Here is a 26,348-nt window from a genome sequence, read left to right on the forward strand (position 1 = left end):
TTGAAATGAGCTTTAAGAATTAAAAGTAAAACAAAAAATAAAAAAATACTAGAGAAAAACATGAGAAGTTCTTGTTTCACTATTTTAAAAACTCGGTTCCACCATAAAGTAACAGATGCCACTTTTAAAACATTTTAACTACTTAAAAAAGATAAATACATTATAATATTAATTTTTGTTTATCTTTTAGAAACATTCCTTAGTTTTACCGATGGAGCTGCTCTAAGTTCTTAATCAAACCAAACTATAGTCCATTAAAATTGCATTTGATGTAATTATTTATGTGTAAACTGTTTTATTGGTGTTGTTTTATCTAGTTGAGAATTAGACAATGAATTGAAAATTGAAAAAATAAGATAAAAGTCCTTAGTAAAAATATTTATTGAAATTACAACAAACCAACAAGGGGGAAAAATAACACAGATGATAATGATACATATAGAAATACATTTTAAATCTAGGGTTGAGGGTGACTAGAGAAGGAAGATGAAGCCGGAGGGATTCCAATGAAGATGGGAGGGAGAGAAACTGAGAAAGAAGGTGACGGTTGTGAAGGCGGAGTTATGACCGGAACAGGTGGAAGAGACTTTAGCGGTGGAAGACTTGGGGGAGAAGAAACTAGAGGGATTGGAGGGAGGAGAGGCGTAACCGGGTTTGGAGGGATGATAGATGGCGGGTTTAGCGGATTTGGAGGGAGGAGAGCCTTAACCGGGTTTGGAGGTAAGACGGAATCAGGTTTTAGTATTTCAGTCTTCTTGTCTCCCAAGGAACTGTCTTTCTTGTGATGCAAGGAAGCTGATTTTTGCGATGGTCCTGGAAGAAGAGGAGGAAGTGTTGGAAGCAAGTCCGGAAGAGGAGGAAGGATTGGGAGAATAGGGAGAGGATTATCCGGAACCGGGTCTTGGATCGGTGGAGGGAAAGTAGGATCCGGAAAAAGAGGTTTGGATCCACGGAGATTGATAGGTTTTTGACTACAGATCTCTGGTTGGTTCTCAGGTTTGAAAGTGAAGAACCCTGCTGAGAAGACTCGAGTAGTTTCTCCGTGTTTGCTCGATCTAAGGCGTTTGAGAGAAGATGAAGTAGCGGAAGCAGCTATAGAACAGTAAGGCTGTGAGCTGCTTAGCAACTTCACTGAGCATCTCTTGATCTTCTTCACATGTTTGCTTATAGAGAATGGTAGCTTTGCTTTGAATTCGCCGTGCTCGTCTGTTTTCACTTCTTGTCTGAAACTCGGGTTTGAGTTCTCGTCGATACATTCCACTGCAACTACAGCACCTGTGTAAAGATCCAGCAAAGTGTTAATCAATATTACTTCTAAGATTTTAGTCCACACTGGTACAAATCTTGAATAAGAACCGGTAAAACAAAACCAAGAAAGAGAAAATAAAACAAACCTGAGATCAAGTGGTTGGGTGATTTCGAAAAGGCGCTGTTGAAACAAGTGTCACAGTAGACAGTTCCGACCACAACCGCAACAGAACGTGTCTTCTTCATAAGATGTTGTTGTCCTTGAGACAAACCTCCATTTATAGAGATTCCTAAGAGAGTCATAAGAATAAACCAAACCGAGAAGGTCGTTGTTATCTCCATAGTTATGGATCAACTCAGTCTCCTTATCTCTGTCATGAAACAGATGGATTTATATAGGAGTTATGAAGATGAGTGAGCCAGGAAAAAAAAGGAGATTGTAACAAAAGCTTATCTCTTCACTCTGTTAATGGTAGTCATGGGAAGTATACAAGTCTAGCTTCCAAACTATAAAGCTGCTGTTAATACCTCGTGACTTATATTTCTTCTCTTTGTACAGCTCAAAAAGCTCAAATTATTGTAGTAAAATAGTAAGAGGTGAGAAAAATACACCAAAAATATTTGGATTCACAGTAAAAATAGTTGGTGAATACTTTGACAAAATTAAGTTATCAGGTTCAATGGTAAAACAAGTTGCACACTTAAAATAGCAAGGTTTCCCAAAAGAGACAAATGTCCCCAAGATCATCATGACATTATATATAGCCACACTTATGTCTACGAATCAAAATCTTGTGTCTTTATTTCTTATTTTACATATAACATGCCATTTGTTGGTGAGGTTGATCACATCATTAAAATGATCACATGACTATCAGAGCATCCAGCCTGGGATGTAACCGTTTCCATGCTGCGCCTGAGCTAGTGTTGTTATAGTTATCTGCTCACCACCGTAAGATTTAACAATTAATTTACATTGATGATCCTATTAATACAAAGCTAACCAAATTAATGATCATCCATCATCCGGTTCAGCTAACCAAACTGCCAATCTGGTTGAACTAGCAATTGATCAAGATCTGGAATAAGAGACTTCTCAAAAAGATTTTGACTAGACATGCTTCAACATTACCATTGGACAGATTATGAGAGCGTCAACTTTTGGAGCAGCGATGGTAGCACCAAGAAGTAACAATGTTAAGCTCTGTATCCTCTCTTCTTCCCTTTCTCAGCTCCTTCTCTCCCTCTTCGTAGTTTCATAACGATGTCCTGCACTCAAACTGGTTTTGACAAGTAAGTTTATAATCACTAAATAGCAACTTGGCCTATTAGCTCAGTTGGTTAGAGCGTCGTGCTAATAACGCGAAGGTCACAGGTTCGATCCCTGTATAGGCCTTTTCTTTTGATCTTTGATTCTTTTCCTTTTAAGTTTACGTACAGTCATTTTATACAAAGATAAATCCACAAGCACGAGGCCTATTAGCTCAGTTGGTTAGAGCGTCGTGCTAATAACGCGAAGGTCACAGGTTCGATCCCTGTATAGGCCATTTTTTTCTTCTTTTGTTTTATATTTGTCTCTACTTCTCAACCTTTGTGATTTGCCGTTTGGAATACAGATTCACGTTCCTGATTCTGTTTGTGAATCTTCTGCCCCTAAAGACAAAATCTGAGGTCAGCAATAGAGGTAGTCGATCTAAATGGATTATACAGTTATTAAGGAAGGATAAGCTGAGATTCTAATGCACAAAAAGAACCAAGTCTTCTTCAACAAAGCTCCGGACCTCAGGTTTCATGTTTTTGCCTTCTTTTTTTTTTAGTTGCTTATTGGATTTAATTTTGCTGCAATGGTTCTTCCTTTTATTAACATTTGGGACAACCATATGACTTGTCAAGTTTAGTGTTTTTACTTCTAATGAAATACCAGTTAACTGTTATGGGTTAGTTTCTAATTCTATGATAGTGTTTTCGTTTGTGAGCTAGACAATTTGATTATTGTTGTATGCTTTAGGTCAACAACAGGACATGTCTCTTGCTGTGTCCTAAGGGAGTTTATATCCAAACGCAAGCAAGAGCATGACAGGCTATGCTATCTAAAAGAGCTAGATCATCTGGTAAAGTTGATGAGAAGGATATCTTTGAAGTTATAATGGCAGGAACTTATAAAACGAATTTATAGATAATACAAACACAAGCATCAAGTCGTTGTAGTATAGTGGTAAGTATTCCCGCCTGTCACGCGGGTGACCCGGGTTCGATCCCCGGCAACGGCGTTTAATTTTAAATTTAAATACTTTTTTTTTTCCTTTTTATAGTTATTACGTGGCACAACCTTCCCCAACAAGGTTTCTAACTTCTAACCACATATATATATACACACCGTCGAATCCCTTGTGTATAAGATACGAATCTTTTTTTATTTTCCTTGACAATTTCTATTGATTTTCTCGACAATTTTCTCAGAAACTCCTCACCAATGGCGAAACTCTTCGGCTGCCCAATCAACGTGAAAGAAGAAGACGACGGTGGTAGCTCAATCGCCGCAGAGTTTTACCGATCTGGTAACCAGCCGGACTACGAAGCTATAAGGGAAACCAATCCGTACTTCCGTTTGCTGGAGTCGATTTCAGATCCCGGATCGGTTTCGATGGAATCCGAACCCGATCTGCATCACTCCTTCATCGATTTCTTCGGTCGAGAGTCGTACGTAGCCTCGAATCAGAGGCTAAGCACTTCGCGTGCTTTCGATATCTGGGGGATTCAAGACATGGAGGTGGAGGAGGAGGAGGTAGAATTAGGGCTCCGAATCGGGTCCGGATCCGGGTCCGGATCCGGGTCCGGATCCGGGTCGGATGGTTCAGGTGAGTTAGGGCTTCAAGTTGCCAGGAGTTTCGAAATCGATACGCGTATGATCGAAATCGATTCGGGTCGGGTCGAAATCGGGTCGGGTCGGGTCGAAATTGATACGGGTCTGGTCGAGATTAGTTCGGGTCGGGTCGAAATTAATACGGGTCGGGTCGGAAATAATACGGGTCGGGTCGAAATTGGTACGGGTCTGGTCGAAATTGGTACGGGTCTGGTAGAAATTGGTACGGGTCTGGTAGAAATTGGTACGGGTCTGGTAGAAATTGGTACGGGTATTACTTTTGTTGGGGACGATCTCTTGGTTGATCACGTGGAACCGCAGAACGAGATCACGTGGGGTGTTCCGGAACCTGTCGAACCCCAAGAAGAAGTAGGAGGAGTAAGCTTATCTCAAGAGCCCATGGAGGAATATAATCAAGAATGGCATGGTGGTTTATTTGATGGGTTCTTTGAAGAATCTGTAGATTTAGTGATGGAGGATTTTTTCGACACCCTTTTTCCGGATATAGATGTATACGCTGCGAACAACAGAGACTACGAGGATGTTATAGCACGAACGTTCCATGAGTCTGGAACCAAAGGAAGTCCACCAGCTTCCAAGAGGATGGTGGATGAGCTTCCTGATGTGGGAATCACCTCTGAAGAGTTGAGCATTGGCTGCGCGATCTGCAAAGATGAGATTGTGGTGGAGGAGAAAGTTAAGAGGCTTCCTTGTAGGCATTACTATCATAAAGAGTGCATTGTGCCTTGGTTAGGGATAAGGAATACATGTCCGGTTTGTCGGTATGAGCTGCCTACTGATGATCTTGAGTACGAAAGGAATAAGAGATCACGAAGGGGTTTGGGGAGAGACTTGATGTCAGAGTAGGTGAAGTTAATGTTTGCTGATTGGTTTGATGTACATATTTGGCTGGAAACAGATTAAAGGGGGAAATAAAATTTTTGCAGCTATATTTTGGTGTTCAAGTTATTTAGGTTCATTAATCTTTTAGGTTTTGCTGAGAATTGTTGTTCATTAGTTCTAAATATGATTTTTTGGAATGTGAGTTTTTGCTTGCTCAAGTCTTCTTTTTAAACGATCAAGATTATAGAAGTACCACTGCAAGTTTACATATAGTTTAGATTTTTGTTAGAGATGCTGGTCCGGTCATGACTCTACGGCCAGCTAGTGGTTAACCAAATATAATATGAAAAATGATGGATTTGGTCCGGTTTAACGTCGTCTTAGTGGACCAGATCTAATTCAGCAGTTGGGCTTTTTAATCCACTAGAGAATCCATGATTATTTTTTTTATTTTTTTTCGCCGTAATCTGGATTTAGATTCACGTGGAAGTAGGGCCGTTCAATATGGTAAAACCGAACTGTATCGAACCGAACCGAACCGAAATAGACAATATGGTTTGGATTTGGTATATACCATATAAATCGAATGTATATAATTTTATAAAAACCGTAGGATTTGGATATGGTTTGGTATATAACCGATTAAACCGAATAAACCGAACAAAACCGATTAAAAGTAGAAACATGTAAATATGTATCTATTTTATAACAATACATGAAAATCTATTTGTTTTATAAGTTAAATTTGTGTTAAATTACTATAAACCTTATATAATTTGTAAAACACTTGAACTATAATTAAATAACAATACATCGCAATTCAGACATCTTATTTTCTAAGTCTTTTTTTTTATCTTTTTGCTTTATTTTAGTATTCACTAAATTAATATGAAAATGATAAATTTGATGGAAAATAATTAATGAAAAAATTTCACAACTTTTTTCTTATCTATAAACAAAAAGAGTTTCGTGTTCAATCGAAAAAGCATGACTTTAATGAACACTAAATATGGAAGAGTAGAAAAACTTTTCTTTCATGTTTCTGTTTTGTTTCATATTTTTATTTTCAAAATTTCAAGCTCTCATTTTAATTATAGACTAGAGCTTGACCCGCGCGCCCGCGCGGATGTTGGTTTTGTTTTTTATATATTGATTATTGCTTTTCATGTGACCATTATATACTTTAGATATGTTTCCATTATATAATGCAGTTGTAGCTAAATAATTTTTGGTATGCGTTTTGTGTATGGAGACATTTGGCACTAACATGTATATAATTTTTTAAAAAGTAATTTGAAATACAATTTAATTATTTTTACAAATTTTATTTAATTTAACAAATAATATGTACACTAATATTTTAGTATTTGTATTACCAGATCAATATAATATAAGTGAATTTTATGGAACTACTGAAATAATAAAGAATACAGTTTTATAACATTTAAATATATATATTTGTAATTCTGTTTTTTTTTTGTTAAAATTAATAAAAAAACCATCATTATCAAATGGGTAATTCTCATAAATAGACAATTTTCAAGTTTTGATCACAAGAAGGAAAATGACCAAAATGTTTTATTTAATAGGTAAAATGACACTAATACCCTAGATATATATAAAAAAAATATAATAATAATAATATTTTAAAATTCGAACTTTTTTATAAATATTTTTTTGAATTTTTGAATTTTCTTTTCAATTTATTTTTTGTAATTCGAAAATATTTTTGAAACTATTTTTAAAATTTTTATTTTCAAATTTCTAATATTTATTTTATATTTTATAAAATTTTAAACCTCAAACCCAAGTCTCCACCCCTTAACTCTAAATCCTAAGGTTTGGATTAGTTAACCCTAAGAATATAAATGTATATTTACCTTTTTAATAAAATATTTTGGTTATTTTGATTATTAGAATCTATATTTGTGATAGAAACTTTTTCATTGTTCTGATTCTCAAGAAAGAGAGCGGAAGGGTGATTTTTATATATAGGGTCATGCATATCAATACAAACTATTATGATTTTGTATTTAATAGCTAGATTTTGTGGAGTCAATCTTAAGATCTACATTGTAGGCACACATATGTAAATTAGTTAATATATATGAAAATATTCCCTTTTTATACCCCAAGATCATTTGAAATATTGATAGAATTTATTGGATAAAGAAGGTGAAAATATGAGTGAATCACGTAAAACTTTAATAAATTCATTTCTTTTGTTAGTTCTATTTTTTTTTAGAAATAAGCTTTGTATATAAGTGGATTGCGTGATATGTGGGAGATACGTTTGTAAATTAGGATATGTTAAGTTTAGATTTTGTCAACTAATTAGGATTAGTTTAGATTTGTTAATGTACAATTCAAAAATGATGGAATACTGAAAGAGATGGTATAATGAAACCGGTTTATACATTTTGGTAATCACGAAATCTATAACCTTATAAGAGCAAACCAAAACTATCGTCTGCTAATTCTGGTGTAATCAAAAAATGCAATTAAACTGTGTATAAACATCTTTTGAACACTGAAAACTATGTAAATCTGGATTAATAATCGGTACTTGAGGTGTTCTTCATCGATATTAAATTTGCCTAAAACAGAACTTTAAAAAATGTGTATTAACATCTTTTAAAAAATACAGAACTGAATTAATAATTAGTACTCGATTACTGAAGCTTAATCAAGCATTGTGTTTGTTTTTGTACTTTGATGATCAACCTGTATTAATCTTGAATTTTGTGAGAATTTTTATGGAACTTTTGATCAAGCTCGGTCTTTCATTGTTGCAGGTAATGAAACAGAGTAATGTTCTTAGGGTAGATGTTGAGTGAGAAATCAAAAGAAGCTTGATCAAGCAATGTGTTTGTTGCTGCACTTTGATGATTAAACTGGATTGATTAATCTTATACTTTTAGAAATTTTGACAGAAAAACGTGAGCAAGCTTTGTGTTTTGTTGTTGCACTTTTGATGATCAAGTAATGTTCTTCGGGTAAAAGTAAAGTGAAAAATTGAAAGCATCGTTGTGCAGGTAAATAGCATTGAATATCTGTAACAGACTAACCCTTTATAAATAATGATTAATTTTCTATAAAAATAGTTAATATTAATTCAATGGCATTGAGCTGTAAATATTGTGTAAGTTTAAGGGTTAGTTTTAATTTGTACTTCAGTTTTAATAGTTTAGATTTGATGATTTTATTCGATGGTAGAAGCATTTTTACGCTTTTGTTCATTTATTTGAACATGTAATATATTTTTAATAAATGACTGTGTTGACAATATGACTCTAAAATTCATTTTATATGATCTCAAACTAAATAATTATGTTTTTTGGTATAAAACCGAATAAACCGAAAACCGACGGTATATAAACCGAACCGAACCGAAGTAAATATGGATTTAGAATGGTAGTTATATTTTACTAACCGAAATACCAAAAACCGAAAAAAACCGAACCGAAACCGAACCGATATCCGGATTGAACACACCTACATGGAAGTTATAAAATTTTGCATTCCATCTTGTCATGTTCAATCTTGCTTTTGTCAGTTTTTATCATTTTTTTCAACCTCTAAACAAGCAGTAAAATGTTACAAAAAAAAACAAGCAGTAAAACTTTTCTTAATAGCTCTGTGCATGTATATAAAACTATCACTGAAAAGATATCCAAGAGATGATGGGATGTTAGGTTGGACTTTGGATCGGTAAAATCACTATCCAAACTTTCAATAAAGCATATGAACTTTGGCTTGTGTTTAGTTACATTGTGTAAATTGGTTAATCCATTTGGTATAAATATTAATACTTTTTTGTGTAACATACGATTATATTAAAATAAAAGCTTAACATGGTTAACCGATTACAACTGAAACCATGTTCAACTAATTAACGGTAAAAAAAATAATAACTGAAAGTTTACTCCAATGTAAGATGAACAATAAAAACAGTACAATAAAACAAGCAATATAAATGTTAAAGAGAGGGACATGATGAAAGTAAAAAATCCATAGATATTCTTCACTTGTAATCTTGAAATGGTCATTCCAACAAGTTTGCAATGGTCGGAAACGACGATAAAATATCCAACTAAAGAAGTTTTGAAGAGACAAGAAATGTTCTTTGATAACTTAGATTTGGCTAAACAACCATTAAACAAACACAATCAGCTCTAAGACTGACAAGGTTAACCAAAAAAACTAGGCGAATCTCAAAAACATCGGTTTATTGTTCGATGAGAAGGCCGAAGAAACGGCTGAGGGCCTGAGGCTAATGACAACTCTAAATACATAATATAATTATATAAATATGAATACATAAGTGCGTCGTCCTTTTTTTTTTGCTAAATGCATTTTAATCAAGTTGAGTGTATGTAGAGATATTTTTCTATTTTTCTTCATCACAATTTCTCTTAACTTCCATGAATTTTTTAAAATAGTAATATGTTATTAAAGCAAAAGAAAAATCGAGCTTCAATCATTTTCCACTTCATTTGGTTCCATGATTCAATTGATTGTTATTGACTGATTACTCTTCATCTTCTTAGTTTGACGACTCAAGTTTGAATTTCAACAAATCATCTTCACCGAACCTCATAAAGATTGTATTCCAGTTTGGATATTTCAAGTAGTTTCATATACTTTTTGATATTTTGGTTATTTTGTTCTTGTGGCAATTTCCAAAAATTGAATTATTTAGAGTACACAGACGGCTATACTTATTATACACATTCGTAATTGCTATGTGTATCCAATTTTCAAGATGGATAAGTTACTACAACAGGTTTGAACACGGATCCAATATCTAAGGTCGGATATGAATTAGATCAGGTAAATCATTTGGAAATGAACGTTTTTCATTAGAACTCTTAAAAATGTTTAAACTTCTAGTTGCCTATTTAATATTTCCATGTTCTTTCAATTAACTACTTCACTGTGTATGAACCCCAAAGCCCATTACATTTAAGATTGCTAAAAAAAACACTAAAGTTAACAGTCATTTTCACATGGGAGTGGCCGGCTCCTTTCTCTATAGTGACTCTACATATCCAAAGAGCCAAACTTGAAACATTGAGTGTCGATTTTATTTTCATTTCTTTTTGTGATCATGGAAAATCCTTTTTCTGGCTCTTGGATACCCAATTGGCTCAACACTATTTTCTATCCTCAAATACAATAATTATGCCCCTTGTCTCATTCCATGTAACATATACTCCACATGTAAATTTAATATAATTTTTTGAGAAATATAAGCTCCTCTATGAACTCTAAAGTTTTAACCACTTGCATCAGTTGTTCACATCAACCACGTATATATATATATATATATATATATATATATATATATATTTTTTTTTTTTTTAAGGTGAAATTTATTGAAGAATGTTTGGATATTCAAATTATGGAAACAAAACTACATGAAGATTAAGTAAATGAGAACAATAACCTCACCAGCATCTGAATTAGAAGTACATCTCGAAGCTTTGAGTTGGATGACTTTGGCAGCATTGAATTCGCCAAGTGACTACTGTTGCAAGCTCTACTTGAAATATGACAGAATTCGCCAAGCATTCAAATTTTCACTATATTTACTTGAAAATGACCTTCTTCTTGTCATGCATCTTTGCGAAAATAATATATAACAAACTATTCAACTATGAACGACGAGTAGTGTTTAACTGTTCTGAAGCATGTTCATTTCATGAGTGATCAGACGATATATTTCTGTTATAAAAAACTCGTTATATCTTGAGTACTCTTTCATTGATTTATGTCTTGATGGTCATCTTCTATATTATCTAAAAATCATTTTCTTGTTATCTTTGATTTTTTTTCTTTTTTGGAATTTATTTGTGTGGATCTGCTTCAATTAAAGCGGTTTAAAGAAGTGTATCAAGATATTTGTAAAACCACGAATATAAAACGTATTGTATTTTAGTTGGGGTGGGTGAATAACAACACATCAAAAAATAATTCATCACACCATTTCAAAATTTTCATTTGATAATTATTACTTCAATCATTTTGGGATTGAAATTTGAGCTCAAGTTTTCCATGACGTTCTCCCACTTTGTCTTCTTGTCTCTTAGGATTCTCTCTTTTCTCCTTAAGGGACATATTAAGCTTTATAGACCAAAATGCATATCAACTACTCTCAAGCAAATATTATAATAGTAATTATTTTTTTAACATTTAGAAGTCAATGGTAGAGTGGAATATAATGTTATTAATCGTAACTAAAATTACTAAAAACGAAGTAGTTATATGTTATTGACAACAAAACTAATACTTGAATAATCAGAAATACAATCTTTTTTTTTTTTTTTTGAAACACCAGAAATACAATCTATATATACAACTTGTTAGTAAAAAAAACCCTATATATACAACTTCAATGCATACCAATCAAAAATCATTTGACCATTTCCAAACGTGAGAAAAAAGTTAGACACTGCAACTCATATTGATTAATACATCTATCAGTAGCACAGGAAAATTTCATATACAACTTGGCTAGGATCCAGACTCATTATAAACTACAATGTAACATAATGTATGGATGCATTTTACCTCAAAAATTGTATGCATGAAAAGAAAATGTATGCATGCACTTGAACATGAATGCATATAGAAGGATAAATGATTCATGTCATCATCACCAATGTAAGAATATAAGCTCCCATATCGGAAATTTAACTAACTGGAACATAAATAATATATAAAAGGTTATGACCAATCGATTTATCACCAATTTGTTTTCAGTTAAAATTTTGTGATAAGCCGGAATTTAACAACCAATATGGCAATATCTATTGACACATAGATGCATTGTGCATGCATGTATATATGTGCATGTGTATGCACGCACTTGGTCTTAATCGGATACCAATGCTTGTGATTGTGTTAGGTATTTAAACTTTCATGTGTCAAGTTGCTATCTGAGTTTGTTGTATCCGTACCCTCCGAATAATTTTTTTTTGTTAGGAATCGAATAATTAATTTATCTGCCTTTGATACGAAACCTAATTAACATAATACGTCAAAAGACTAAAATGATCTCAAAACCTAAAATAAATTACCGAAAAAAATAATTAGGCAATGATAAGAGGTGTTTGAACTTTTTTACTCTTTGCTGGTCATTGTAAAATTAATAGCACAATAATATAACTTTCTGATAATGACTGACGAGAATGATATTATGATACAAATTGGCACTGATAGTGGATGCAAGCCCTTAATAAAAGCTAATTACAAGGACACATTATTTTGGCCTTTATCAACTAGAAGAAAACTGGACTACGTATCCGTGATTAAACTATGTATTGTTAATTAACTAATAAAGTAAGAAATTTGTTTTTATTGTGTGTTTATAGTTTTCTTGGTAAAATAAAACATAAAAATGGATCAATTTTTCCAACAAAAGAGAAGAGAAAATATGGATCGGTTTTACAGACCCTGAACGCAGAGATTAAAAGAAGCTAGGCACATATAAACATTTATTAAAATATATTTGTGAGTATTATCCATTTGGGAAATTGGATAGAATGATTAAAGGTATGAGCAGAAAAATATCAAGTATAAAATGGGTATGTAATTATAAAGTTTTCATAAGAACAAAAGACGTGGAATTAAAAAATGTATCGGAAAAGGTGTGATGATATAATAGGCTTCGCTTTAGTGATTGGCTTATCCTTAATTCACCAATCAGTCGGACCATTATGACATCATCCATTTTCAATAATAAATTAATATATATTGATGATTGCTTAACGAAGAAGATCAATGGAATTTCGAACTCTCGTATGGTATTTAAGAGGCCAATTAATGAATGTCAGAATTAAAAAAATTAAGAAATCTATTTATCAGTCAGTCAAAACACACAACTTTGCAACAACGTAGAACTCAAAAAATGGTATGAATTTTAACATTTACACCCAAAAAACACACACACAACTTTTTAGTTTCTTTGTGTTTTGTTGGGGCAAATGTAGGTCTATATACATATTTAGTTTTAGCTAAAAAGCATATTTCCATACCAAAAAGTCGCATGGTAGTTACTAATTACATCATATTTCAGTTTGGATTTTTTCTAATTTTCTTTACAAATTAATACAATATAAGGAATTCTTTGGTAAAGAATAGAAAATGGATTTTTAGCAAAAAGAAGAAGAAGAATAGAATAGAAAATTGAAGGTAGGCCAATATCAGGTGGTAGTGTTACTGATGGGACCAAAACAATGAAACATTCAAAACATTTTAATAGTTTATGACCCAATAAAAATAAGATTAAAGGAATAATAGATAAAGGAAACACTAAAGAAAAAAAGCAAATTGGAGAAAAAAAGTAAAAGAAAAAATAGAGATGGGGAAAAAAGATTTGAGGCTGTGGAAGAAGAACAAACCGTGCAAAAGAACATGAGGCTGAAATAAAGAAGAAATAGACTTTGTCTGAATGATATGACTTGATGGTGTGTGTGTATTTGCCTTTTGTTTGACCAACACAGTCGCACTCTCTTTCGTTCAATAGTCATTAGATTTGGCAAATTATGCAATTTCAGGGTTTAAATCAGTCGGCAAAGTTTACTGTGTCGTGAATTTCACAATAAAGAAGAGTATTGATGGATATAATTTCCTCAAATGGTAAGGTATGCATCACTAAACAGTAGAACCTGAAATTAACTTTTGGAAAAGAATAAAAGCAACTACTATTACTGTATTATATAACTTTCTGTGAACACCCAAAATGCTATGACCAATATCAATATGCATATACATTAGTTAACACTAGATTATAATAACCCATGCATGCCTAAGTTTTTGGTTATTTAAAGAAAGATACATGCTAAATTTATAATAATGACAAGAAAGAAAAAAGAGACCAACGAAGATTTGTTCATTTTCCAATTATTGAATAGTTTTTAATTTACTTATTAGCAAATTTATGGCAGGAAACTAAAGGACAACCTCAAATGATTTTCTATGACGTTAATAAAAAGTTAAAACAGTTCTACAACGAAATGATCAAATATGCACTCGGTTATATTAGTTAGTTAAGCCAAAATTTTGGTCTTAAACCATACTCATTTTGCAAGTGTTGTTGAGTCTTCAGCTTCTCACATCACACTTATTATAGCCTTTGCTTTTAGAAATAGAGATCTCTATAATACGTGTGATGTGAGAAGCTGAAGCCTTAGCCTTTGTAATGAACACTATAAAACGACAAACCAACCCTACCGCCAGAGTCGGCCATGACCATGCTAAGTACCATGCTAAGTGAAACATTCGCAGCAGGTACTCAATTTTATTTTTAAAAATACATATAAATAGATTTTCAAAAAAAAAATTAGATTCCTACATTTGTAAAAAAAATCTTTTTACGTAGATACAGCTATAGATCCCTAAAATCTCAGAGCCGGCCCTGCCTACACATATCTTGCTTTCCTAGTGCAACTAAAGAGTTCGTTTGGTTATTGTTAATAATGCTCTTTGACCATACAAAGAAGAGTTATAAGTTAAGTTCTTGTATAGACGTGATCTTCTCTAGATGACTTGATTTAATGAGATTAAATACGTAATGAAAAGAAAATCAATTATAGACTGTAGACCTGAGATTTATTATCCGGAATCCGGATATGATCTGAGATCTGCTCCGGATTGGCGTTGAAAATAGAATACATGGGGCGTCCAAATCCAAATACGGATAATAAAATTTCGGATATGTCAAGACCGAGTCCGAATCTGGATATCTTGATTTTTAGGTCCATATCCGGATCCAGATCCGTAATTTTTAAAGGTTTTAAATTTTTTAATCTTATTAATAATTATACTTGATATATTAATATATACATAAAATTAATTTTATAATATTATATATAATTTTTAATATTATATACATATATATAAAATTTATATATATTTAATTTATGTATTATTTTTAGAATTTTAATATTTTAAAAAATATAGATTTATTTTTTTAATTATTTTTATGAATCCAAATTCGGATCTGACGAATCCGCATGTGTATCCGGATACCTTAAATTTTCTGGATATCTGGATTCGTTCCACTTCTGTGTGACTGTATTATTTATTACCTTAAATTGAAAGACCAAAGTTCGAGAGTCATTCTATTGCAATTTTTTAATGATTTTCCACAGTATTTTTATAAGTGTAAAAATCAGTTATTTGGCAAGTATTGAAGACTATGTAGTACTCCCTCCGTTTCAAAAATATCCATATTTTAGAAAAAAATTGTTTCAAAAAGATATATGTTTTACATTTTCAATGTATAAATTAATTACAAATTTCAAAAAACATAATGGTGTTTATAAAGATTTTATTGGTTAAAAGTTGTGGAGAATATTTGATAACAGAAATAATGCTTGTAATTATAATTTGATATGTTTTTTTAATTAGTATAAAAAACCTAAAACATACATATGGAGGGAGTATAAAGTAATATGCTTTAGTCTGGAATTTTCCTTATCGAGAAAAAACACTAACATTTATAAATGGTTAAGATATTATGCACAATCAATGGCTTATTAGTGTTTATGGAATGTACATGTATAATATATGGGTGAAGTTCAGTATGACATGGTTGTGTTTGAGGCGCGTAAACGTGTAAACAACTGTTTAACTCGGCGGGAACGTATTAACAATAAAATTCAGAGGTTAAAACCATGTTGAGAAAAATAAAGTTCAGAGGTTGCAAGATCAAGGGGGGCCTGCGACGAATGTTATGATCTCATGTTTGGATTATGCATGGGTTTCGACCTAAACCTTCTAATAAAAAAAAACAATATGGATCAAATATTTAAATTTCTTGGTAAAATTCTAGTTTAGTAATTATTATATTAGTAATTACCTTTTGTGATACTAAGAAATTAGTTAACACCACGTTGTTTTATATATGATCTAGGACCTCTTATTAAAATTTTACGCAGGAAACCATATAATAATTGATGCTATTAGGGAAGAGAAGCAAATCTCAAGAGTCCAAGAGATAATCTTCTTATTTTTTTCCATCGAAAAAGAAGAAGCGAGATGTGAGTTGTGTAGATGTTGAAATTAAATAAAGTATGTATATATGTATATTTATAAGCTCTATAAATTGACTTATTTGGCATCATTACCACTTTATATGTTGGCTAGCAAAAGCATTGTGACTAAACTCAAATAATTTTGAAACCCCACAACTAGAAACTATAAATTTTCTCTCTGATGTAAGCACAAAACACTGATCCAAACTTGATTTTATCCACAATATATACATAACGTGCCCAACTCCTCATTTGTCATTATCATCATAATGCATGGGCATGATATATAACCCTTTGTCAGTTCAATTATGCGCGAACATCATTATCATGCATCATGTATGTTCACCTGTTTAATGCCACTAGATGGCCATGGTACCCTCCTATACTCGCATTGCACCGGCTACAAAAACTTTCCGGCCACTTGGTTATTAAACTAATCATATCATATGGAGGTGGTGTGTGTGATGACACATGGAGGTGGTACATCAATCGATCATACGATATGATTGGTGTTTAATGGTTACGATATAGCACAAGGCATGCTTCCCAAGTATCACCGATCGATGAATAAACAATACTGTCAATGGAAACAACTCATTTTAATTCATGAGAAACCAGTTATCAATGTCGTAATTTATCTTTAATATTACCTACAAAACATTATGTTTAGTATCAACTTTATATATTTGGAGATTTATATGGCAACCTGCAAATAAATAAATAGTCTTCTCAATAATTTAAGGAGAACAAAACATGCCAATGGGTCATGTAGAAGACATAATCTTTTTTTTTTGAACACGTAGAAGACATAATCTAAATTATTTTATTTCAAAAGCTAAACCCTTAAGCATGTGTCACGAAAGCCACCAATTTGCAAAAAAAAATGTGGTCCACTTCTATGCCTTTATCTGCTGTATAAACACTCCTTCTCATTCAATCTCCACCATTAACTCACTCTCGTTGAGCTCTAACAACATCAGTGAGAGAGCGAGAGAGAGAGAGAAACTGACCATGCAGCCAAATTATGATAGCTCAAGTCTTAACAGCATGCAACAACAAGATTACTTCCACTTAAACCACTATTACAACAACCTAAACCCTTCAACCAATATCAACAATCTCAATCTTATCCCATACCCTCAAATTCATCAAGAATTCAATCTACAATCACCAGGCAACAACTCCACCACGTCCGATGAAGCAACTGAAGATATCTTCGTCATCAACGACAGAAAGCAAAGACGTATGGTATCTAACAGAGAATCAGCAAGAAGGTCAAGAATGAGAAAGCAAAGACACTTAGATGAGCTTCTCTCTCAGGTTGCTTGGCTAAGAAGCGAGAACCAACAGCTTTTAGATAAGCTTAACCAAGCCTCGGATAGCAATGATCTTGTTCTTCAAGAGAACTTGAGGCTTAAAGAGGAAAATGTAGAACTTCGTCAAGTTATCACATCCATGAAGAAGCTTGGAGGAAGCACAAGCATCCAAGGAAGATACTGCTCTTCTTCATTGGATCATGAGTTGGATCAAGACTTCTCTTGTATTACAAATGATCCAAGGACTCATCATCCATCATGAGTTGTTCGTTCTGATCGAACTTTAAGTTTCTACCTCTAATTAATCTATCTCCTTTTTTTGTATCCACAAAACTCTGGCTCCTATATATCTTTATGAGCCGAGAACAAAGTGGATTTTTATGTATTTTTTTCTCTGGGCTAGGCTTAGGTCTAGCACCGTTGAAACGTTACTTTTATAACGGTTTAACTACGTACCAAAGTTTGAGTTTTCTTTTCCAGCTACTTGTGATCATGAATAATGATTTGGAAGATTGCTTCTATATGTTATAATCTTGATTTTGTATAAACATAAAAGAAGATCATTTGGAGATGATGGATGTATCTTCTTGAACTTGAAGAAGATGATATACAAATTATTATTAGGATATAATTTTAAAGTTGAAAACGATAAACTAAAAGAAAAGGACAAGAATTATTAGTCGAAAAGAGAAATGCATATTTTAAGTATACGTGCATAAGAAAGACAAACAAGAACTACCAACTCTCCTAACCCAGGACGACAGAGTAGCCAATTAATGTCAAGAACAATAAATTACTCAAAAAGGTCTTTGATAATTATATATTGTTTCTTCGTGAGGATCATTCGAGGAGAATCATTTATCGAATTCTTTTCGCATGGCATTGAAACATATGAGGTGAAAGTGGATTTGTGAAATTAACGTATCGTATATCAAATAAAAGTGATCCTCTCATATGTGCGCATGCATTATTGCCTTTAATCTCGTCGGTGAATAGCATGCCTATCACTCGATATAACCATCGCGTTTTTGAACATGTCACTCCTTCGATTATTTTCCTAACATGTTTGATCGCTACCGATTATGATAAAGTTTTTTTTTTCTTTTTGGCTAGAATTGTGATGAAAAACTCTCGCCCCTAGCTCTAGAGCTGGGTTGCGGGTCAAACCCGCTCCGCTGATCCGCCAACCCACGGGTAAACTGATTTTTTTTATTCAAAAAATTTGATCCGCTTGACCCGCAAGAAGAAAATATGAAATCCGCACCCGCCCCGCTTAAACCCGCGGGTGATCCGCTAGACCCGCGGATAATATTAATAATATTAAAAATTATTAATTTAAATATTTTTATTAAAAATAACAATAAAATTTAATATTTTAAATAATTTTTATTAAAAATAATAAATATTAATCTATTTATAATTAAAATTAAATTATTTTTTAAAAGATTTCCATTTAAAAATAATATTTTTTTAAAAAAAAATTTTTTTAGTTTTTGCGGGTTGGCGGGTACCCGCACTGAATTTTGGCTGACCCGCACCCGCCCTGCATAAAAGTCACTCAACCCGCACCCGCATCCGCGAACCAAAATTTTCAAATCACTCAATCCGCACCCGCTCTGCAGCGAATCAAATGGAGCGGGACCCGCGGATAATGATTCATATTCCCAGTACTACCTAGTTCCCTTTAAATATAAAAACAATGTATAATGCATGGATCTAAACAGGGTAAATTCCCGAAACCTAAATAGTACTCCCGTACTCCCTGTCGTTTTAAGTTTGTGCATACAGATTAAGAAAACAACTAATTTTGTATATTTTCTATTTAAAAACACAATTATTTATACACTTAATCATATTTCAACCAATAGAAAAATAAATTGCTGAATAAAATTAATAAATTTTGTATTAAAAATTGAAAACGATACTTATTTTATAATGAAAAAATTATTTACAACAACAGTTAATATGAAACGGAAGGAGTATAGGATAACATGTTTTCATGAGCTGATGCGTGAGGCTAACTTAATTTGGACACTTTTTCTCTATATTGGATCCTTGGTTTTGTAGACGGGCTTAAATGAGCTTTTCTTTTTCATTTGCTTAGTAAGGTCCATAAAGTTGAACGGTGTTGATGTGTGGATCGTGGTCAAATTCTTGGCCTATTTCTCAATTCTCACTAGTGAGGTCACAATGCAAACTCAAACCAATCACAATAAATATGCGAAGTTGATGATCATTCCATGGACCACTCGACTGAAAACAGAATTACCATAGGCGTATTTGCCACACGTGATACAGAGATTCTCAAGAGGTTGTGATCCGGAAAATAACATGTGGTGTTACTATTTTTCATATCACCTTTTACTATTTTCATTTTTTGAGTAAACTAGATACGTTATTCCTCTGGCTTCAGGCAAAATGTATATAATTGAATATTCTTCTTTTACCTTGTGGTAACTGTCCATGTATATCTCTGAGTAAGGCTAAGGCTTCGAGTCCTAGAGTCATCAACCAACTGTTACCTGAGCCACAAGTTGTAAGAAAGTTTGGAGTCCAAAAGGAGCAAGCAAGGTTAGTTTATTATGATATTATCACATGTCTCAGGTTGTCTTCACGTCTCTGTACATTTAGAGAATCTGTGGAGTATCAACATACATATTTGGCATCTTATTTCTGAAATGAAAAAATTAACGCACCATCCTTAGATGGGTTGTCGGGGCGTTATCTACCGATGGATAATATTCTATTCTATGTGGTGGTATCATTTCACATAACACAGTATTCATATTTGGTTTTTAACTAAAGTTACAGTGATGATAACTTCTAAGGAACTCAAACAAGTAAAACATTTACAAGCATGCAAGCTAGTTTTGCCTTACGCATCATATCATAACGAAGGAACAACTCCATATCCTGTGTTGAACATTGTCATTGTGGAGAAACCTTGGTCTGCCTCTGCATCCACTTCTTCTCTCTTTACAAACCGGCCTTTGATCCGTGGTCTTGTCTCTGCATATGCTTTCCTTGAAGCATATCTTACCCTCTTCTCAAACTTCCTTGTCTTCTTCTTCTCTCTGTATCTCATAACCCTAGCCTCTCTTTCCCCTGGACTAAGTATCTGAGTTGAAGGGTCAGGTAGTTGGTCTGTTGCCGCTTTGGGGGATGGTGAATGTAATAATACTGTTGTGTCACTTGTCGTTGACTCTGGCACAAGACTGACCATATGACATCCTGAGGACACATTAGTGAAACCAAACTGAAAGTTGTGTTGCTCATGGTGCATGTGGGCCTTTGATTCTTCAACTTGAAGTGGAACAACTCCATCTCTAGCATATCTACTTCGAGGTACGTTGTAGTCTTGTTGATAATCAACAAGGTCCAGACTATTGTTATTGTTACCACTGTTTTTCTCTGAACTAGGCAACAACCAAGAAGCCACCTCTGTTTCATCCTCTTCTTCTTGTCCCATCACCACTATGTTCTCTGGACCTGTCATCGCTGTTGTCTCACTTGAATGGTTAGTGGCCATGGAGGAGATTGGCAGAATAGGAACACGTTGGTGGCGTCTAGCAAGTGGGTTTACTAAATGAATCTGTGAGTCACAGGCTATGCATAGTGATGCAGCATCTGCCTTGCAGAAGAAGGCAGCTGGTGCACGCTCACATGCCTCACAGACTCGAACACGTTCGTGGCGGGAAGCAAGAAGATTGGCAGCGTGAACTTGAGCATCACAGGTGGCGCACAAGTAGGCAGAATCAGCTCGGCAGTACACGGTGCATGCGGCTGAACGGCATGTGTTGCAAACTTGTGTCCAGTTACGGTCTTGTTTCAACATAATAACTTCAGATGTAGTTAGTTTGATGATAAGGTAGATTTATGTTTTGAAAGGCAGAGACTAAGGTGGCGATTGGTTTTCCCGCTACCACCCGCAAACGCAGCTTTTGCGGTCGGTAGCGGTTGTCGGCGGTTTGCAACAATCACTCAAATCGCCCTAAACCGCTTCAAACCGCTCCGAATCTCATAAATTCAAAAGCTGACTCCAGCTAGCGTTTGCGGTTGCGGGCGGTTGCGGGAGGGTAAAATTTTTTTCTTTTTTTTTAAAACAATATATATACAAAGAAAAAATATTTAATAAAAAATTTAAAATTGAAATTATGAAAATATTAAAATATATCTATTTTATTTTAATTAATATTATAAAATTTTATAATAAAAACAATTTCAATAAATTTTCAAAAATTAAAATTATAACTTTCTAAATATAAATTTTATATTTATTATAATTTTATGATTTTTGATATTTTTATAATTATATTAAATGTAAATATTGTTAATTTATTATTTGACTGTTACCGCATTTGATAGTTAACCAGTCATAAGTCACCCGCAAACGCACCAATTTTTAACCGCAGTACCAGTCGTACAAATCTTTTAAAACCGCTAGAAACCGCAACCGCCCGCATCCACAAACTCCCGCAACCGCAACCGCAACCGCTGCGTTTGAACCAGTCAGGCCCTAAGAAGGCAAATGAAGGATAGAATCTGGAGGGGAAGACAGGTGGCGAGAAGTTAGTGGCTTTAAAAAGTTGTTTGAATATCTTGTGGCTGGCTGAGTTTCTGTGTAGGGTTTGTGTATTGGGTCCAGTCCTCAGATGCTGACATTGGCTTTTGGATTCATCAACCATCATCAGGACCAAGTGAAGACAACTAGGTTGCAACTTCTGAACTATTTTCGTATTATCCCACTACTATTTTGGTAAAGCTGGTTATCAACATCACCTATGCAAGTCGGTCAAGCTGACTTGGCAAACGAGGGAGATCCGAGCAGCCAATTAGAATCTACCAAGTGGCTTCAAGTCTTAAAGATTGGGAAGAACATGAGCCACAAGTTGCAGCAAATGGTGGGTCCAAAGGTGAATAATAAGGTAGGTAATATCAACATCACCTTATGCTGTGTATGTTTATACAATCCAATTTGCATATGATCACCATTATATTCATAGTAATAAAAACATGCACGAGTCCATGCGAGTTGTTACATCTCTCTATCACCTTTTGAGTATATGATAAAACTGGATAATATCAATTTAGCCTTTCCTAGAAAATTTTCAAACTTGCGGAAGTAATCATATTGATATGTGTTCAAACCTACATGACTGAATCCACAAAACTTATACTACCTCCGTTCCTTAACAACAGATTTTCTAAGGTTTTCACACGTTAAGATAACACATTAATTCACTATTGTAAATGCATCATTTTACAACTATCAATTTCCAATAACTTTCAAACAATACCAATTCAATAAACTCAATTAGTAATTTACAATTTCTACATGGAAAACATAAAAAATATATCTTTGTGAAACAAATGTTTTCTTCTAAAACATCTATCGAAACTAAGGGAGTATTTTGAATCTTAAACATATTCTAGTGTTTCTAATCAAACTGACACTTTAAGTTAGATTGTGCAGAGTTTTGAGTTAAAAGGTAATAGCTTTAAGCTTCAACACCATAACAAACGAGAGTTTCTATTTATATTTTAAGATACAAATCGAATAACACAAAATTTAAAATACAGAGGCTTCTCTGTCAGAAGGGGCTAACCTCACGAGCTAGTTTCAGCAACAACTCTGGAACAAGACGCTTTCTCGGAGGAGCCAACGAGTCTTTGGCCAGCGCGTCATCATCCTCGGCGTGTATCACAGAGACTATGTCATCAAAGAGTTCATCTTTACCGCCTCTTAAGGGATCCTAAAACAAATACTCTCATTCATTTATTATAATTACCAAAACACTGAGTATGTGTCCGTGTTACAAAGTTTATGTGGCGTTACCTGAAGAAACAAATCTGTATGTGTTTTTCCACTGTATAAAATAAGCTCCACTTTGGCTCCAACAGCTTGAAGAGCGTCTGCAAAAGTTTTGCTGCAAAAGAAAAGAGAGATGATTTTGTTAAAAGCAAAGCATTGATTAGTAAAGTATATCTTCAAGAGAATGATCATGTACCTTGCATCACATGGTATTGAATAATCTGAGGATCCGTGGAAAAGCATAATTGGAGGCAACATAGACGCAGCTTTACCAACAATTGGGTCTTTCAATCTTACTTCTGGTGAGAATTTATCAAATGACTCTTCTCCTTCCATTATGCTACAAGATGAAGTTGGTTCATTATAATCAAACTACGTTTTAGGATTTGGTTAAATTAGAATATACCTTAGGAAAATAGAGCGATACAGTCCCCGGTTATGGAAGTGATCAACCAAGTTGTATAGATTGTACCTGTTCAAGTTCAAAATGATAATCAGATTGATATGTTACCAAAACGCACATTAAAACTTAGGGAATAGTACCCTCCAGATAATCCGAAGTAAGCTTTTATTTGGGAAACCCTCCAAGAGATGCTCTCTCCTTTTGATTCTTTAGTAGCTTGTTCCAATAGAGCACAAGCGGCTATATGTGCACCAGCTGATTGTCCCATCAGGTAGATCCTACAGAAACGCAGTTCAGTACTCGAGACCAAGTTGGAAGATCTAATGGTTTAGATAAAAGTTAAAGTCAATGAGTTGATGGAAACCTGTTGGGGTCACCTCCAAAGGCAGCGATGTTATTGCAGACAAATGAGATTCCTTGAGAAGCATCCGTCACCATATCACTAATTGTTCCCTGAGGAAAGTTTCTGGACCAAAAAAGGAAGGGATTGGTTTATAAATGCATGAAACAAATATACATTTTCAAGTCCCTAAAAGCTCCAAACAGAGCTATAATAATTTCGGTTCTGTGTGGAATATACCACCTTAGTAGAATCTAGAGTAAGGAATATATTTAAAAGAACACTAGGTTTTAGATTGTGTACTTTAGTTACCTGTAGTCAACGCATGCTACAATGATATCCCTTTCTGCCAGCTGCATTCCTAGGAGCGAGCCCCAGGCTTTGTACCTATAAACAGCACAAGAGTAGCAAACATGAACTCATTAACACACGACTCAATCTAGTGCAAGATTCAAGTGAAACTTGGGTGAGATAAGAATGCAGGGTACATCGATGGATCTTTAACGTTTTTTAACCCAAGTATCAAAAATAACAGTGAGAGGAACTAGGACACGATATATATTTTACTACACCAGACTACATTTACAGAATTGTAAAACAAATGAACTTCAAACTTATGCATAGGAGAATGCTGTAACTCTAATGTGCTACTCACCCAATAATCCAAGCTCCACCAGTCACAAAAACAACAACCGGCTTCATACCATCGCTGTTGCTTGGTAAGTACAGATCCAGCCTACCAAAACGTCATTCATAAATGCAATACATCAACAGTCTCAGACATAGGTGATACAATAAGAACAGAGGTATTCAACAAAACTCTTTAGGCCAAGGTGAAAGGAGAAAGTAAGATTCTGGTCCATTCACACACAAACCTATTCCTTGGTTGATCTCCATACACCACACTCCTCCTTACTTGCGATGAGAAAAAATACATATAAGCAACTGCACAATACACAAAAACAAACTTGAGATGAGAAATACAAAAGACTAGTTTCCCGGAAAAACAAAAAAAAAATCTTAATTTAAAGAAAACATATCCTTCCAACAAAAGAAAAAAAAAAACAAACCTTGAAGAAAGCCAGGCATAAGCAGCATAGCATAACATGTAAGCGCAAGTAACTTCATGATCCATCGATAGCCTACCCTGAACATTACTCAACAAATTAAATAAATCCTTCCCCAACTCTCTCAGAAAAAAAAACACCAAAACAAGACATACATTACGAGTAAGCTGTCACACGTTCAATAAATCAAGAATGGAATCAAAAAGCACATGGGGGTAGCTTTCCTTACTAGACCTAAGTTCCTAAACCTCACGCAACTTGCAAATAAGACAGAACAGAGTTCCATTGATTCATTACAGAACAAGCAACAGATACAAGTATAATAAAATATACTAAAGTTAATGATACCGTGCACACAATGGTTAGAGCCAGCTAATATCATCTATAAACCAATCATTAAAACGGGGGAAAATTCGAGATCAGTAGTACCCGAGGTATCGAAGAAGCTTGAAGCTAAGACGAGTAACCAGATACGTCTCCTTCGCCGCGTGTCCGATGTCGCGGCCGAACGACGGCTGCCGGCAAATCCGACGAGATCCTCCGTCCGCCGGAGACTTACCGGACACTCGACGACGCACCGGTTCGGGCGAAGACAAACCGTTGGAGCCGTTGAGAAGAGTCGTTCTCTCGGAGTCAATAACCTCCTCGATCTCCGATACCGTCGAGGTCATCGGACGGCATCGCTCCGGCTGGTGAGTCTCCAGAGGCGGATGATGCATCTTTCGCCGTTGAATTAGTGAATCAGATACGTCTTCTTCCTCCTCGTGCTCGTCTCGGTGAAAGCTCTCTCTCGCAAATTTTTCAAACTCTTTGCGCCCTCTGTTGTTTCTCCCTTCACCAGAAGGTAATAGTTATATCATATAACCAAGAGAAGACTGAGACGGTGTCGTTTTTTGATCCCTTCCTTAATTCACTCAAGTTAATTAATTATCTTCTCCTAACCAAACCAATATAATCATGTAAATAGACACAAAAAAAAGCTAATTATCCCCATAAGACTTTTGTCGTTTGTATTTTTAGGGAAATAAATTTATTTTTTGTTAGTAATTTTTTGATTGGATGGAGTAGACTGACGACTTCGTAGCTATTGGCAGAAAGGTTAAACTCGTGGGACCCAGACATGACGAATATTTCAGAATGTGTGAGAAGAGAACCCATCACTTTCAGAAGCTCTAGATCATGTGGCAGTGCCCACCAACCACTAGAAAGAACATCCCACGAATATTTTTTTTCTTTTCGTAATTTGTAAATTACTAATAATCATGTATGGACACCACAATCAAAGTAATAATGTTTTTTTCTTTTCGTAATTCTAGTAAATCTTCGTGTTCTATATATTTTAGCTTATAGTAATAGATTTACTATAATATGCTAATATCTTTAAATATAAATTGCTTAGTTGATGAAGCCAGAA

The 26,348-nt window shown here is 34.2% G+C and overlaps 5 protein-coding genes, 1 long non-coding RNA gene and 3 other non-coding genes across 9 annotated transcripts; 6 read left to right on the forward strand and 3 right to left on the reverse strand.

Moving 5' to 3' along the window:
- Positions 1-352: 352 nt before the first annotated feature.
- On the reverse strand, positions 353-1,695 carry LOC125581278 (YLP motif-containing protein 1-like). The gene is made up of 2 exons (XM_048746388.1): positions 1,395-1,695; positions 353-1,275 (listed from the first exon to the last, which is right to left on the reverse strand). The coding sequence occupies exons 1-2, from the start codon at positions 1,588-1,590 to the stop codon at positions 458-460; spliced, it is 1,014 nt and encodes a 337-aa protein (XP_048602345.1). The 5' UTR covers positions 1,591-1,695; the 3' UTR covers positions 353-457.
- Positions 1,696-2,570: 875 nt separating this feature from the next.
- On the forward strand, positions 2,571-2,644 carry TRNAI-AAU. Its single transcript has one exon. It is a non-coding gene; the product is annotated as a tRNA-Ile (tRNA).
- A 77-nt stretch (positions 2,645-2,721) lies between these two features.
- On the forward strand, positions 2,722-2,795 carry TRNAI-AAU. The gene has a single exon. It is a non-coding gene; the product is annotated as a tRNA-Ile (tRNA).
- A 651-nt stretch (positions 2,796-3,446) lies between these two features.
- TRNAD-GUC lies at positions 3,447-3,518 on the forward strand. The gene has a single exon. It is a non-coding gene; the product is annotated as a tRNA-Asp (tRNA).
- Positions 3,519-3,721: 203 nt separating this feature from the next.
- LOC106363166 lies at positions 3,722-4,978 on the forward strand. The gene has a single exon (XM_013802957.2). It carries the CDS (start codon positions 3,722-3,724, stop codon positions 4,976-4,978), a length of 1,257 nt encoding a protein of 418 aa, XP_013658411.2.
- An 11,948-nt stretch (positions 4,979-16,926) lies between these two features.
- Positions 16,927-17,886, forward strand: LOC106365001 (basic leucine zipper 43). Its single transcript, XM_013804467.3, has one exon. The coding sequence runs from the start codon at positions 17,008-17,010 to the stop codon at positions 17,572-17,574; it is 567 nt and encodes a 188-aa protein (XP_013659921.2). The 5' UTR covers positions 16,927-17,007; the 3' UTR covers positions 17,575-17,886.
- Positions 17,887-19,927: 2,041 nt separating this feature from the next.
- Positions 19,928-21,206, reverse strand: LOC106365002 (zinc finger protein CONSTANS-LIKE 1-like). Its single transcript, XM_013804469.3, has one exon. It carries the CDS (start codon positions 21,145-21,147, stop codon positions 20,200-20,202), a length of 948 nt encoding a protein of 315 aa, XP_013659923.2. The 5' UTR covers positions 21,148-21,206; the 3' UTR covers positions 19,928-20,199.
- A 1,539-nt stretch (positions 21,207-22,745) lies between these two features.
- LOC106368235 (isoprenylcysteine alpha-carbonyl methylesterase ICME-like) lies at positions 22,746-25,762 on the reverse strand. Its single transcript, XM_048746389.1, has 11 exons — positions 25,364-25,762; positions 24,938-25,014; positions 24,743-24,812; positions 24,523-24,603; positions 24,180-24,254; positions 23,892-23,993; positions 23,668-23,805; positions 23,531-23,596; positions 23,321-23,464; positions 23,149-23,239; positions 22,746-23,065 (listed from the first exon to the last, which is right to left on the reverse strand). Exons 1-11 carry the CDS (start codon positions 25,651-25,653, stop codon positions 22,904-22,906), a joined length of 1,296 nt encoding a protein of 431 aa, XP_048602346.1. The 5' UTR covers positions 25,654-25,762; the 3' UTR covers positions 22,746-22,903.
- On the forward strand, positions 25,647-26,237 carry LOC125581280. Its single transcript, XR_007318964.1, has 2 exons — positions 25,647-25,778; positions 26,029-26,237. It is a non-coding gene; the product is annotated as an uncharacterized LOC125581280 (long non-coding RNA).
- Positions 26,238-26,348: the final 111 nt, after the last annotated feature.

This window comes from Brassica napus, chromosome C2, assembly GCF_020379485.1.
Source record: "Brassica napus cultivar Da-Ae chromosome C2, Da-Ae, whole genome shotgun sequence".
NCBI classification, from domain to species: domain Eukaryota; kingdom Viridiplantae; phylum Streptophyta; class Magnoliopsida; order Brassicales; family Brassicaceae; genus Brassica; species Brassica napus.

Bases quoted from the DNA above. Each gene is read 5' to 3' on its own strand.
- LOC106368235 (XM_048746389.1), bottom strand. From the start codon at position 25,653: ATGCATCATCCGCCTCTGGAGACTCACCAGCCGGAGCGATGCCGTCCG. The intron at 23,597-23,667 runs GTACTATTCCCT...GAACTTGAACAG, and splicing joins TACTTCGGATTATCTGGAGG to GTACAATCTATACAACTTGG. The intron at 23,465-23,530 runs GTATATTCTAAT...TTCATCTTGTAG, and splicing joins TATCGCTCTATTTTCCTAAG to CATAATGGAAGGAGAAGAGT.
- LOC125581278 (XM_048746388.1), bottom strand. From the start codon at position 1,590: ATGGAGATAACAACGACCTTCTCGGTTTGGTTTATTCTTATGACTCTC. The intron at 1,276-1,394 runs GTTTGTTTTATT...ATCTTTACACAG, and splicing joins ACCCAACCACTTGATCTCAG to GTGCTGTAGTTGCAGTGGAA.
- LOC106365002 (XM_013804469.3), bottom strand. From the start codon at position 21,147: ATGTTGAAACAAGACCGTAACTGGACACAAGTTTGCAACACATGCCGT.
- LOC106363166 (XM_013802957.2), top strand. From the start codon at position 3,722: ATGGCGAAACTCTTCGGCTGCCCAATCAACGTGAAAGAAGAAGACGAC.
- LOC106365001 (XM_013804467.3), top strand. From the start codon at position 17,008: ATGCAGCCAAATTATGATAGCTCAAGTCTTAACAGCATGCAACAACAA.